The sequence below is a fragment of the Alnus glutinosa genome, chromosome 1 (genome assembly GCF_958979055.1).
Source record: "Alnus glutinosa chromosome 1, dhAlnGlut1.1, whole genome shotgun sequence".
Taxonomy (NCBI): Eukaryota; Viridiplantae; Streptophyta; class Magnoliopsida; order Fagales; family Betulaceae; genus Alnus; species Alnus glutinosa.
Window position 1 is genome coordinate 15,260,760 of NC_084886.1, and position 15,259 is coordinate 15,276,018.

Here is a 15,259-nt window from a genome sequence, read left to right on the forward strand (position 1 = left end):
CTAAAGGACATAGTAAAAAAAAAGTGTTGCAGCTTAGAGGGAGTATATCAGATGAAGGTAACTAGGCCCTAGCATAATAAGGTTTGACTTTTGACTGATCTAACATTGATTTTCTCTCTTCTTTGAAAAATCCCGGTGTTTTAAGTCATATCAACATACTTCATACCTTATTGAGAAAGTCTTCACACATACACGCATTGCATGAGTTAAGTTGTTTATTAAAAAATGTCATTCTGCAGAGAAATTCTTGTGGTGATTAAAACATAACTCTCAATTATAGCTTGAGATTTTTTTAAAAATGCTAATTGAACTAAGATATTAGTTTTATATAAATGCATGCTCTGGAAATGATTTGGGAAATAATTTTTTGCTCTTTTTTCTCTCTTTTTCAGATTTTTTTTTGTGTGAAGCGTCCGGACGATGTTTTTGGGACGTCTGGATGGTGATCTTGTATGTCCGAACGGTTTTTCTGGTTGTCCGGACGATACGGTTGATTCGTCCGGACGTTCATTCTTTTTGTCCAGACGAGAGTGTTTTTGCGATCTCTATGTGGCACTACGTCTGGACGCCACTTAAGTTCCGTCTGGACAGTGAACCCTGTAGGGTTAAATCGCATTCTCCCTGCGCCGCAGCCCATTTTTTTGCCCATTTTGGTTCTTTTTGTCGTCTTGTGCGTGTTCCTTATGATTTTTATGGGTATTTCTCACGTGTACGTGTCATCTTTGCAGTTTCTCTCCACCCTAGGTATGTTTTTAATACTCTTTTACTAATTTCTTTTAAGTTTCTATGCTTAAAATATGGTGTTTTTGGATTTCTATTATGTTGAGTTTAATGTGTATTATTCCTCAACATATGTTATTATTTGAGATTGATACTTTGCATATTTGATTCTCAATATTGTTTGGGTTGTAGTTTCTTCATGTTGTAATTTTTGGATAGTCCATTTTACAACCGTTATAATGCCCAAATTTTTTTTTGGACTAACATGAATTAATGCTTTCATGAACTTCTGTCTGTGTTTTTTTTTTAGTCAAGAAATTATGTCTTCCGACGACTCACCTCCCCGTGTCAGGCAAAGAATTGAAGAATTAGTTACTGACCGGTTGCATCGTATGCAATCACGACAGGTCTTATCTGAGCGGAATCTTCTCCGCGCAGATCTGCGAAACCCAGTTCTGATTCCCATCGCTCAGATGCTCCTGGAGAACAACTGGGAGTACCTATATAATTGTGCCTGCCAGGCCTTTCCCAGACTGGTGCGGGAATTTTACGGCCATATGGTTGTCATTCAGGATTATGATAGAGGACTGATCATGCAGACTATGGTCAGAGGCCAGACAATTTTGATAGACCCCAGCTTATCAGTTCTGTGATCGGGGTCCCTGTTCTACCAGTCTCCGGAGTTCCTTTTCTTGATGAGGCTCATAGCAGTGAGTTTTTACATGACTTCTTTAGGACGAGACCACAGCGCGAGGATAAGTCCCACTCCTAGATCAACATCGGTGCCTTTGCTCCTATGCACCGATTCTTAGCAAAGGTTGTTGTCATAAACCTTTGGCCTCAAGCTCGGCGAAGTAAGCTTACCTTCAAGAAGGCCACCCTTCTATATGCCATCGTGATGCTGACTCCTTTTTGCCTGTGCAAGCACATCTTGCACACTATGCTCGAGGTTCGAGATGAGAAGAACACGAGTCTGTCTTTTGGGTGTCTGATCACTCAAATCTGCCTTCTGGTTGTGCCATATATTTTAGACTCGGAGCCCCGCTCACAGATTCTAGATCCCCTTGGCATACAGACTCTCATGAAGTCTAATGCCTAGTTGCAACATGAGGCTCAAGGCGGTGTTCCTCAGCCTCCATCAGTTCCACCACCAGCAACTGCATCATCATCATCCCAGGCTGTGCCCCCTACTTTCGATATAGAGGCTGCATTTTCTCAGCTGATGGCATCCATGGGAGCTCTCCAATGTGAAGTTACTCTTATTGGAGAGCGTGTGGAACAATGTCAGATTGACATCCGCGAGTGCCTGTAGTACCATCACCCCACGGCTAATGATGAGCACTGAATTTTTATTATTATTATTATTCTTTTTGTTGTTTACTTGTATGTAAACAATTTTAAAATTGTGTTGACTTTTTGTTTAAACACTTATGGTTTTTAATTAATACTATGTTTACCCTTTGTCATTGTGTGACAAAAAGGGGGAGTATTTTTTGGTTTTTTTGACCGGGAATGTGTTTCCAAACCAGTCAAGTGCTTTTGTCCCAGAATGGCCAATGGGGGAGTTTGTTAGTATTTTATATTGGCTACATTCTGGATAAAACAAAAACACTTTATGTAATGATTGTGTTTTAACAGGATGGTCGGTTTTCAATTCAGAATTTTCATGTATTCAAACAATGATCAAATCAAAGACAATAACTGATCACAAGCTGCTTAAAGTTAGTATTTTATATTGGCTACATTCTGGATAAAACAAAAATACTTTATGTAATGGTTGTGTTTTAACAGGATGGTCGGTTTTCAATTTAGAATCTTCATGTATTCAGACAATGATCAAATCAAAAACAATAACTGATCACAAGCTGCTTAAAGATGTCCATGAAGAGTCCTTGCAAAATCCAAGACAAAAACAATCAATTCCTGTGCAACCGTCCAACGGGCCTTTGAAGGCGTCCGGACGCTCCTCAGTGTCCAGCAGATAATGATGAAGCCGTCCGGATGTCAGAGCAACACCGTCTAGACGATAGTTCAATCAGTATTCAACAAGGAGTTTGATTTCAGAAGTCGACACTGTTTGGGAAGTCTCTACAAGCCGTTCGGACGACGTGGCAACACGTTCAGATGATGTCCAGTAGTTCAGAATATTCCAGAGTTTCGTTCGAACACAGAAATGATTTTAGCGAATACCGTCCGGACGCTCGATCAAGCCGTCCGGACGTGATCCTGATAAAGATAGAATTCCGTTGTTTCTGAAAGGATATTGTAGAAAGCCGTCTGGACGAGGCTATTTTCCGTCCGGACACTCGCCAGCCAGAGCCCGAATCTCAGCAGTTTTTGAGGTCTCTTGAAGCCTATAAATAGAGGGCTCTAGGCTAGTGTTTTGTACAGAATTCGACAATGAATTCCATAGTGCTTTGAGAGGGTGTTTAGGGAGAATCGAAGATCCGCTAGCTCTCAAGCCGTTACCGGTGTGTGCTCAGTTGTTCGTGTGAAGTCTATCTTAGGGGTCGGCCCTAAGGTAAAGGAATCCGTCAAAAACCCCTTCAGGTGGAAGATCTGGTTGGGAAGCGTTCGTGTTGGGTTACATGTCAGAGTTAAAGTTATGACTACTGCATAGGGTTATGTGAGTACGAGTGTCTTGTAACTAGCTTTGTTTTTGGATAGTGGATTTCCTGGGTTTGGCTGCCCCAGAGTGATTTTTTTTTTTTTCTCTTCATAGAGTTTCCATTTCGTAATAAATATCTTGTCTTATTTAAATTCTGCATTTAAGATGTTTGTTTACACACAAACACACACACTAGGTTTAAATTAGAAGTCAATAAATATTTTCAACAGTGACACATGTCATCATTTTAATGGCGCTTACGTGACAAACTAATGGAATCCGTCAAATGTTTTGAAGGAATTTAACTGCAGGGAGTGATTTGTATTTTTGGCATAACCCATGAACCTTTAAGTTCATTTTGATTCCACATGGAATTAATTGTAATTCAAGTAAACAACCGTGACTGATTTTGGATTTTTTTTAAATAAAAAAGAAAAAAAGGTGGGGAGGGGGGGGGCAAATCCCATCAATTATCGTGCTCACAACTTAGCACAATGGCCGTACCACTAGTTTCTTTGGTAGCATTCTCAACTACTCCATGTTACGTCTATTATATATTGGGAATATTTATCCCTTATGAATTTTATTACAAATTTATATATGTATCCTATATATGTCATTATTCTTCTTTTCTTCTTTTTTTAGAGGATGTCATAATTTATTTAAATATATTGAAATGATAATGTAATCAAAATTTATATGATTTATTATGAGCGTGTTGAATAATTAAAATGGTTTTAATATATTTTAAACAGAGAAATATCTCCTAATTAATATTCTTTCTCAAATAGGGGAACTTGTCAGCATTAATTAGGGGTCCAAATTTCCAATCAGCTTTGAAAAAATTATTTACGTATATAATTAATTTGCTTCATCTGTTGGGACTTTGGTGACAAACATAAGAAGATGTCTGAGACATTATCATGTTTAGTATTTGATTGTCAACCTTTTGCCCGTCAAGTACGGACGTTGTAGCTTAGCAAACTTGAACTCTAAGACTTATAGATTCTACCACCAGCTATGCATGTTTTACCAGCGAAGAGTAGTCAGAATGTGACACCCGCGAGATTCAAAGTCGCACACTTTCTGGTAAAATGCCGCACATGATAAATGAGGAAGCGTATGGTGAAGGGAGGAGGGCGGTCAAAGAGTTTGATATTCATGTCGTTTTGGGAGCTGAAGGCACGTAGTTTCGTCGTTCTGTAATCTGTAGGCCAAGGTTTATCAGTTTATGTGTCGTTTTACATTAATTTGTGTTGGGTGGTCCCTCCTACGTGGACCAACCCATAAGCCAAAGAAACAGAGGCTGTTCGTTGGCATGCAGCCCAAATGAAAAAATTAAAAATAGAAAGAAAAGAAAGGAGCCTGCAGTTTTTTAAAACACACAGTTTTGTAAAGAGCTCAAGCCAACAGTGAGAGAGGAGAGAAAATAGAGTTTTTTATATAGTCACTTTTGTCAAAGATTGGAGGATCATTTATGGTCTGATCTTAATGAAATTTAGCATGTTCTTGATGATGAGAGTTACGTACTGACTAATGTCGATCGTTGGACTTCCTCTCCAGTTGCTTGTTTGTTCATCTCCACTTGGTGAGACCATTCTTTGTTCTTGTTGGAATCCACTTTTGAAGTGATAAATTTATTTATGTTTTAATTCAAGAATGTGTGTATCCTTGATGTAATGATAACCTCTAGATATTATTCTAGAGAAGACATTTGTAAACCCATTATTGTTGATAATGGAAGTTTTAACTGGACTAGGTTATGTGATTTTTCTCTTCACAACGAATGGTTTTTCACGTACAAATCTTAGCAGGGACGGAGTCAGAAATTCTTAAGGGCAAGGGCAAATGGACAAAAAAAAAAAAAAAATTCAGTAGGGGCCAAGTGAGATTTTTATTTTTACCTTATATTTTTTAATTTTTTAAAATTTTTATTTTTTCCCACCTTATAAATTTTTTTTTTAGGAAATTTGGGCCCCCCCCTCCGTTCCTGAATGTTGGTGTCTTACTTGTGGGTTGCTGGGTTTATTTTTCTGCATTCTTTTGGGTGAGTTAATATTTTTTTATGCTAAATTATCTATTTAATTTGTACAAAGAAGTGTAAAAAAATTTTGCTGTGTTTTTGTTATTGGCATTCACCCAATAATTTGGGTAGGAATAATCAACCATGAGCACCAGGAAGTGTCATGCATGTGGTCATATGATCAGATCAGTTATCGTGCACATAATGGCATAATCCATCTACCTAACATTATTGTAACTTTTAGCAAAATATAAGGTCAACATTAGACCAAACAGAATCGATCTGCCACCAATGTTAAGGATTGAAAATTGTATTTTGGCATTCTTTTTCTTCTTTCTCGCTATATATTCCGCCAAAACCTAACGTACGTCCTCAATTATGACACGCAATTAATCTTAATTATTTTTTCCTGAACCGCAATTAATTAATTATCTTAAACAATAAGTAGAAGCGATCTTCTGAGTCAAGTATCCACTAATTTAAAGGAACTTTAAGAAGTAATATTAAGTTATTACGCATAACCCACGAATATATACATCGCTAATTCAACAGGCCTGTCGATCGCTCCATTCAATGGTTAAGGAATTTTTTACACAAAATTATGAAACATGCATTAAAAAAAAGAAAAAGAAAAAAAGCTTACAATATGGCACTGGCTTCAGACTTGTTCTGAAGAATGCATATATATATATATATATATATATATATATATATATATATATATATATATATATATATATATATATATATATGTATGTATGTACAAAATGAACGTACAATTAAGGAAAAGAACAAATGAACAAAAAAATTTATAAATCTATGTATACTTCAAGCACCTATATATCTTCAATGGTGTACGCTTCAATATTTCTCTTTGGTAGCCGCGCCGAGCGGGAACACGAGATGTGGAAAAGCAGTAGCTCGTGGCAGAGCATCACCGGCGTAATGCATTTCCTTGACTGCAGCTGGACAGCCTGGTCCGCCGGTTCCGGGAATGTAGGTGCACCCAGAGGCCCCGGAGGAAGGGACATCGCCCCTCTGAAGAGACTGCAACATAACATCCTTATTCAGCAACAACTCTCCTTCTTCATACAATGGTCTACTAGCATTGTATAATTGAACATTCAGAAGAAACAGCAGCAGCAGCATCGCCAAAACAATATTGAGAAGTCCCATATTTTTTGTTGACTAAGATGAGATAAACTAGCTAGTATATATGATGAATTCGTAAGGGAGTACTCATAGTATTTATAGAGATAAATTTTGGGTACGTAGTTATTATTTTATAATTTTTATTTGTTCAACGATTTTGACTCTTGACTATTAGGTGTACGTTATTTCCTAGAAAACTACAATTTTGAATGGGTCATGTCATAAGCAGGAATGGAATTAATATATCCCAAGGTTTTCCTTTTCCACCTTGTCTATTTTAGACTATTTATATTGATTGTATGGAGATAACCGGATTAATGTGTATGGACATGCATGGTCCTTAACGAATATAATAGAGGTTTGGTTGTTTAATTTTAACTTTATGATATATGAATTCATTTATGATCATGTGAGCGTATATTAGTTCGTGGGTGATTTTCTATGAGAAAATTTCTTTGGAGCGAGTTGTTTGTGCCTTGAATTTTTAAAATATCGATTAGAAAGTATTTGTTTGTTGGTCAAGTTTCCATGCCGACGCATAATCTAAAAGACATGAAGTCATCACTTGAGTCATCCCAAGAGCATTGGCAATTCCCATTCTCAATGGGACTCTGGTCTCTTTTAGAGTACTCCGGCCGGCCAGTTGCAACCAAGAAAGAGCTGAAACTCAATTCATAAAATTATTTTGTAAAGTAAAATTATTGATAGGCAAATCCATGCCTATATTAGGGATAGTGCCCTATAGTATAATTACTTTGTCTGACATTTCAATTTTAATTAAATTAAATAGTTTATTCACTGGTTTATTTGATGAACATTAATTGGGCATATAGCTGTTTACATGTATGCTTTTATAATTGTTATTTCTCATGTACATGTAAGGTCTATAAGTTATCTTTAATATGGTTTAAGGAGTTCGTCTATACGGCCGTCAAGCGTCCGGCTAGAGACCGGCTCCTTAACCCACGTGGCATCGTTTTTTTTCCTTTTTTATTAAAAAAAAAAACAAAACAAAAACCAATCGTTCAAAACGCATGAAGAGAGACATTTTTCAGCGGCAAATTTTTCTTCCATACTGGTTTCCCCCCATTTTTTCTCCAAACCTCCCCTCTCAACCATACCCTCCCCCACCGACCAAACCACCGGCGCCACTCCAACCAACCGCCGCCCCTCTGCTAGTTCTCTCTCTTTCTCTCACTCGGACCCAGCAGCTAAAGGATTCGCCGCCCACGAGCACCGTACCACGGATCTCCGACGAGGGAGCACCCACCACCCATCGGAGCACTGCCCAACGCCGATCAAAAACGAAGCCGACCACCGTATTCTCGCTATACGGTATCTCTCTCTCTCTCTCTCTCTCTCTCTCTCTCCATGGTCTGCCACTGTCGATTTTTTATGTGCTTTTTTTTTTTTCTTTTTCAATGGCCATTCACAGATTCTTGTTGTTGTGATAATTTTTGGTTGTTTTTTTTTTGTTTTCATTTTTTGGTTCTTGAAGATGCTCGTTGGGTGTTCGACAAAATGTTTAAACCGAATATACATGCTTTGTTTATTTGGCACTCTATGGATATGATGCCCCCATCAAGAACAAACCCCCTGGGAAAACATGTAATTGTTGGCCAAAATGGTGCTGCTGCTGTTTTGGATCTAGAAAGAAGAACAAGAAAAAGAAGTCAAATGAAAAAAAGATTAAAAACAAGGAGGCTTCAAGTCAGATACATGCACTAGAAAATATTGAGGAGGGAATCGAAGGTATGGAGTGGCTTCAATTAGTGTGCATGCATTTGCAGTTATTTTTTTAACATTCTATTTTTTTAAAAAAAAAAATAAACATAAAAAATTCCTGAATGAGGTGCAAAATTTTTATTTCACTTTATAACCCCAAAAAAGAACTTACTTTTTTTATCCTGAAAATTTATACTGAAAACTTATAACTTGACCTGGTTTGCCCCAAGTCTGAAATGTTTCAGGATTTGTCTCTTGTCAATCATCATAGATTGGATTAAACTTAGATCATTTATGTTTCTCCTGGAACTTCCATTGCAGGAATAGATAATGAAAAATCTTCCCTATTGCCCCAAATAAAATTTGAGAAAAAATTTGGACAGTCACCAGTTTTCATGGCTTCAACACTTATGGAAGATGGTGGAGTTCCAAAAGGAGCAAGTTCTGCATCAATCTTGAAGGAAGCAGTCCATGTCATTAGCTATGGTTATGAAGATAAAACAGAATGGGGGAAAGAGGTATGGTGCAACTGTTTCATAGTTAACAAAGTTTTCTGCAATTTCTTTCTTTAGCGAGGTATGACAATGTATATTGTCAATGTGTCATGTGGCTAAATTACATTTATGTTTCAGGTTGGTTGGATATATGGCTCAGTTACGGAGGATATACTAATAGGATTCAAAATGCACTGTCATGGCTGGCGATCAGTGTATTGCATACCGAAAATGCCGGCATTTAAGGGTTCAGCTCCTATAAACCTCTCAGACTGGTGGAGGAATGAACAATTCTGGGTAATTGGCGGCGTCTCATCACACCTGTTTGCTCTCTTCCAGGGTCTGCTTAAGGTGTTGGCAGGGGTTGATACAAACTTCACTGTTACATCCAAAGCTGCTGATGACGGGGGTTTTTCTGAGCTCTTACCTCTTTAAATGGACATCTTTGTTGATCCCCCCCTTGTCCTTGCTGATCATAAACATGATTCATGGGGTCCGCTCTTCGGAAGGCTGAAAATAGGCACATCTTTTGAAACCTCATAAAAAGAAAAAGAAAAGGAAAACGTTTATGATATGTTGGTCTTGACTCACTGTAAGGCACGGAACTGAGTATGATTTGATGTAAATCTTCGGGCTACATCTATCCTTAATGTAATATATTGATTAAAAGCAGTACATGCTTGTTTTTTGGTTGTAGATTAAAAGCTACATCTATTATTGTAGTTTAAACCAAACAGTGTTTAAACTACAATAATTTCACAATACTTTGCTGCTTACAAAATTTAGCATCACCTACAACAATCCTAATAGAGAAATGTTCCTAGTATAGAATCCAAAGTTGATGTTGCGCGCCGGTGTACAAATCCAAATGCATTTGGTTTTCATTGGCTTGGTAACTCATCTGCATTTTCACAGAAAATCTTAGACCATGACCAAGTTGACCAAGTTGAAATTATAAGGGTTATCTACAAAAGGGAAAAAAATCTCATATGATAGTTTACCTTTTCTGCAAAACCCCAAATACTTACGACAAGTATATTAAATCTCCTTAGCATGTATATTCGGTTTAAACATTTTTTCGAACACCCGACGAGCATCTTCAAGAACCAAAAATTGAAAACAAAAAAAAACAACCAAAAATTATCACAACAACAAGAATCAGCATGTATATTCGGTTTAAACATTTTGTCGAACACCCGACGAGCATCTTCAAGAACCAAAAAATGAAAACAAAAAAAAAACAACCAAAAATTATCACAACAAGAAGAATCTGTGAATGGCCGTTGAAAAAGAAAAAAAAAAAAAAAAAAAAAAAAAAAAAAAAAAAAAAAAAAGGCACATAAAAAATCGACAGTGGCAGACCATGGAGAGAGAGAGAGAGAGAGAGAGAGAGAGAGAGATACCGTACAGCGAGAATACGGTGGTCGGCTTCGTTTTTGATCGGCGTTGGGCAGTGCTCCCGATGGGTGGTGGGCGCTCCCTCGTCGGAGATCCGTGGTACGGTGCTTGTGGGCGGCGAATCCTTTAGCTGCTGGGTCCGAGTGAGAGAAAGAGAGAGAGCTAGCAGAGGGGCGGCGGTTGGTTGGAGTGGCGCCGGTGGTTTGGTCAGTGGGGGAGGGTATGGTTGAGAGGGGAGGTTTGGAGAAAAAATGGGGGGAAACCAGTATGGAAGAAAAATTTGCCGCTGAAAAATGTCTCTCTTCATGCGTTTTGAACGTTTGGTTTTTGTTTTTTTTTTAAAAAAAAAAAAAGGAAAAAAAACGATGCCACGTGGGTTAAGGAGCCGGTCTCTAGCCGGACGCTTGACGGCCGTATAGACGAACTCTGGTTTAAGGTATGGTAATGAAATTATTGTACAGAAGATCTTAAATCATAAACTTTGTAACTTATTAAATATTGTTCGTAGTCAATACGTAATGAAATTCGGCATTCCATTTGACAAGATTATAATACTTCAATTATGATTATCTTTCTTAATTATGTTAAATAACGACTTCAGATTAATGTGTGGTGCAAATACAATGCACTGAATAGACCACTTGAGATATAGATAAGGAAGAAATGTATATGCTATCTTTTAAAGACCAAGTTTAAAGGAAATGGCTTACAGGCCAACCTTTATCTAAATCTTGACTAGTGTGATTATCATGGATAAGAGTTTGTCACTCTAAACCATCTCCCTGCACTACAAAAATCACTTCAAATTGCCACGTGCAGTTTGACACGTGTACAGTGTCGTACACGCGTCAAACAGTTTGACACGTGCATTTTGACACGAGACGCGTGTCAGATGTGGACGTCATTAACTGTACATTTTGACACGTGTATCTCAATACACGTGTCAAACGGTTTGACACATGTATCTCAATACACGTGTCAAATTGGACGCGTGTATTTTATACACGTGTCAAATTGGACGCGTGTATTTTATACACGTGTTCACTTGGACACGCGTATTAAATACACGTGTTAAATTAGACGCGTGTATTTAATACGCATGTCCAATTGGACACGTGTATTAAATACACGCGTCCAATTGTGGCGGCTGTACAGTTAGACACGTGTCTCATAAGACACGTGTCAAATTGGACGCGTGTCTACAGTAACCGGTACTGTAGACACGCGTCCAATTGTCAGTATTTTTGTTGTGCTGGGTTATCACTCCAAATAATTTTTTTTAATGCTATAACTACAGCTCAGGCAACATCCACGTGAGATATAACTCGGGATAAAGTAGAGAGTTGTCGCTTTGAAGAGTTTACTGGACACTCACACCCTATGATCAACAGGAACTAGCGATCAGTACTTAAAGCCAAGGATTGGCTCGGGAATACTAAAGAGTGGTTTAGAGTGACATGACATGCAGATTGCAAAGCAGAGGAAAATGTTAAGCTAGCTAGCTGCTTCAAATCTGACATGAGAGGTCAAAATCTGGTGGTGTGCTCAGAAGAATCTGTTGGCAATGGAATCAGGAGGTAAGAAGGTCGTTACTAGGGCCCAATTTAAGGAATATGTTGCGTGAATATATATGAGTATGCTGTATGCAGAGTAAGAGTTTCAAGGGGGCACACATGACGTTGTAAAGTAGGACTTGGGAAGTTGGGAATAATCTCATTTAATTATCTCATCTTTCAGTACATCGAGTTACCCCTTAAATAAAGAGTCTATATTAGTGTTAGTGTTAGTTCTGAAGGAATAAGGAGTCTATCTCCAAGTCATCCCAGAGGTGGTCTTTGTTACGTACTCTATTTTAGTCTATCTCTTATGCACGTAATTGTTAGTGGATAGGAATATGTAATCTCTTATGCGTAAACCTATTTAAGGCAACGCTCTATGAATAAAAAAAGGTATGAAATGTTTTTAATTATCCTCAAATCGTGTGCTTGTCAAGAGGCTTAGAATCCTCTAATATCGTGTACCATTTTAATCTTCTTTCAGTAAAATAGGCATCAAGATGTTAGATCCTGCATTTTTTCCTTTTTGAGAGGAGAATAACCAAATCTGTTACAAATTCTTGTAACAAAGGTGTCATAGCCAGGTTTGTTATACCCCGAAACAAAACCTTTTTTTTTAATTATTATTAAACACGTACATGCGACTATCAAAATTAAAAGGGAAGTATTAAAAATCATAAAAATAAATTTGGTTATATTATTGATTAAATAAAAAGGTTAAATACCTTTGACCCTATATGGTTTAAAGACTTTATTTTTTGCTCCATATGTTTCATTTTGTATCACAAATGGTACTTCGTTCATGGTTAAAAACGGAGATGGTACCTTCATCTAACTTCCGTCCAAAAATTTAAGAAGTCCACGTCACCGGTCTTAAAAAATAACACGTTTTCCTATGCTTAATTAAAAATTAAAAACATTAAAAAATAAAAATATTAAAAAAATACTTTTAGGAAAAAACAAATAGGCCACTACGACTTAGCCACCCCCATGGCCATTAAGGGTTGTTTGACAAGCTGAATTTTACATATTTAAGCCCATTAATTTGCATACGTTAATCTTTTAGCCTTGTTACAATTTGATCTTTTGTAGTGTTTTACATGGTTTCAGGTTTTCTACGAGAAGTGCAACAAAACCCATCATTTTTGGACCGTTAAAGATAAATTGATCATTTTGCTAAGTCATATTGTCACTAGCAAAAGGTGAAAAAGAGCCTCACTAAATTCTCAAAATTGCCCGTACAAATCAATCATCTTTGCAGATTAAAGTATATTGATTCAGAAATAATCAAAAGATGAGCCACATAAGCTTGGAAAGATCTAGATATCTATTTTCTGGAGAATTTTACGGCTCATAAAAATAATTTTCTAAAGAAAGTTATGGCAATTTTAGTAGACAAATGTCAGGCTATGTGTGATGTCAACATGGCAGACTTGAACGAGGTATTAAAAATTCTGATTTTTTTTTTGGGATTTGCACGGCTTGAAAAGGAGGTTGTGTGCCTAAATAAGTCTAGGGAAAAATCATAATTTAAAAAGAGGCACACTTTCAATTGCTAGTGTTTTGTTAAGGGTTATATAAATACATGTTTAAGAGACCTAAAGGAGGCACATGTTTTTTCTACTAGATTTTCTTCTAAGATAGCCGTTTTCACGTTTGGGAGCTCTTGTTCTTTGAGGATTATCATCATAGAGGAGTTGTCTTGTCTTTTCTTTTCTTTTCTTTTTTCTTTTTTCTTTTTTCTTTTTCTATTGTTTTGTGATGGTGATAGTTTTTATTAGAATTATGTGTAACTAAATATTTTAGTTAAAGCTCGATTGAAGCCCTAGTCATGTTTTCTTAAGGATTTCAATTTGCTTTGTTACAAATTATTTTTATGATGCTTAATTGATTAATTCTAAGTTTTATTTCATTATTCATATGGCTTGTGTGTTATACTTAATCATCATATACATGTGTTATATGGAAATTGTCATCTAGGTAAATTTAGATGACCGAGTCTTGTGCCTACATCTAGGTAAATTTTGACACGTGTATCTCAATACACGTGTCAAACGGTTTGACACATGTATCTCAATACACGTGTCAAATTGGACGCGTGTATTTTATACACGTGTCAAATTGGACGCGTGTATTTTATACACGTGTTCACTTGGACACGCGTATTAAATACACGTGTTAAATTAGACGCGTGTATTTAATACGCATGTCCAATTGGACACGTGTATTAAATACACGCGTCCAATTGTGGCGGCTGTACAGTTAGACACGTGTCTCATAAGACACGTGTCAAATTGGACGCGTGTCTACAGTAACCGGTACTGTAGACACGCGTCCAATTGTCAGTATTTTTGTTGTGCTGGGTTATCACTCCAAATAATTTTTTTTAATGCTATAACTACAGCTCAGGCAACATCCACGTGAGATATAACTCGGGATAAAGTAGAGAGTTGTCGCTTTGAAGAGTTTACTGGACACTCACACCCTATGATCAACAGGAACTAGCGATCAGTACTTAAAGCCAAGGATTGGCTCGGGAATACTAAAGAGTGGTTTAGAGTGACATGACATGCAGATTGCAAAGCAGAGGAAAATGTTAAGCTAGCTAGCTGCTTCAAATCTGACATGAGAGGTCAAAATCTGGTGGTGTGCTCAGAAGAATCTGTTGGCAATGGAATCAGGAGGTAAGAAGGTCGTTACTAGGGCCCAATTTAAGGAATATGTTGCGTGAATATATATGAGTATGCTGTATGCAGAGTAAGAGTTTCAAGGGGGCACACATGACGTTGTAAAGTAGGACTTGGGAAGTTGGGAATAATCTCATTTAATTATCTCATCTTTCAGTACATCGAGTTACCCCTTAAATAAAGAGTCTATATTAGTGTTAGTGTTAGTTCTGAAGGAATAAGGAGTCTATCTCCAAGTCATCCCAGAGGTGGTCTTTGTTACGTACTCTATTTTAGTCTATCTCTTATGCACGTAATTGTTAGTGGATAGGAATATGTAATCTCTTATGCGTAAACCTATTTAAGGCAACGCTCTATGAATAAAAAAAGGTATGAAATGTTTTTAATTATCCTCAAATCGTGTGCTTGTCAAGAGGCTTAGAATCCTCTAATATCGTGTACCATTTTAATCTTCTTTCAGTAAAATAGGCATCAAGATGTTAGATCCTGCATTTTTTCCTTTTTGAGAGGAGAATAACCAAATCTGTTACAAATTCTTGTAACAAAGGTGTCATAGCCAGGTTTGTTATACCCCGAAACAAAACCTTTTTTTTTAATTATTATTAAACACGTACATGCGACTATCAAAATTAAAAGGGAAGTATTAAAAATCATAAAAATAAATTTGGTTATATTATTGATTAAATAAAAAGGTTAAATACCTTTGACCCTATATGGTTTAAAGACTTTATTTTTTGCTCCATATGTTTCATTTTGTATCACAAATGGTACTTCGTTCATGGTTAAAAACGGAGATGGTACCTTCATCTAACTTCCGTCCAAAAATTTAAGAAGTCCACGTCACCGGTCTTAAAAAATAACACGTTTTCCTATGCTTAATTAAAAATTAAAAACAT

At 36.9% G+C, this 15,259-nt stretch overlaps 1 protein-coding gene across 1 annotated transcript; it reads left to right on the forward strand.

Annotated features, from left to right (window-relative positions):
• Positions 1-8,056: 8,056 nt before the first annotated feature.
• LOC133876720 (cellulose synthase A catalytic subunit 2 [UDP-forming]-like) lies at positions 8,057-9,347 on the forward strand (the record flags this gene model as incomplete). The annotated part of the gene is made up of 3 exons (XM_062314996.1): positions 8,057-8,255; positions 8,550-8,746; positions 8,861-9,347. Coding segments are annotated over 3 exons (693 nt in total), but the record flags the coding sequence as incomplete, so codon positions are not given.
• Positions 9,348-15,259: the final 5,912 nt, after the last annotated feature.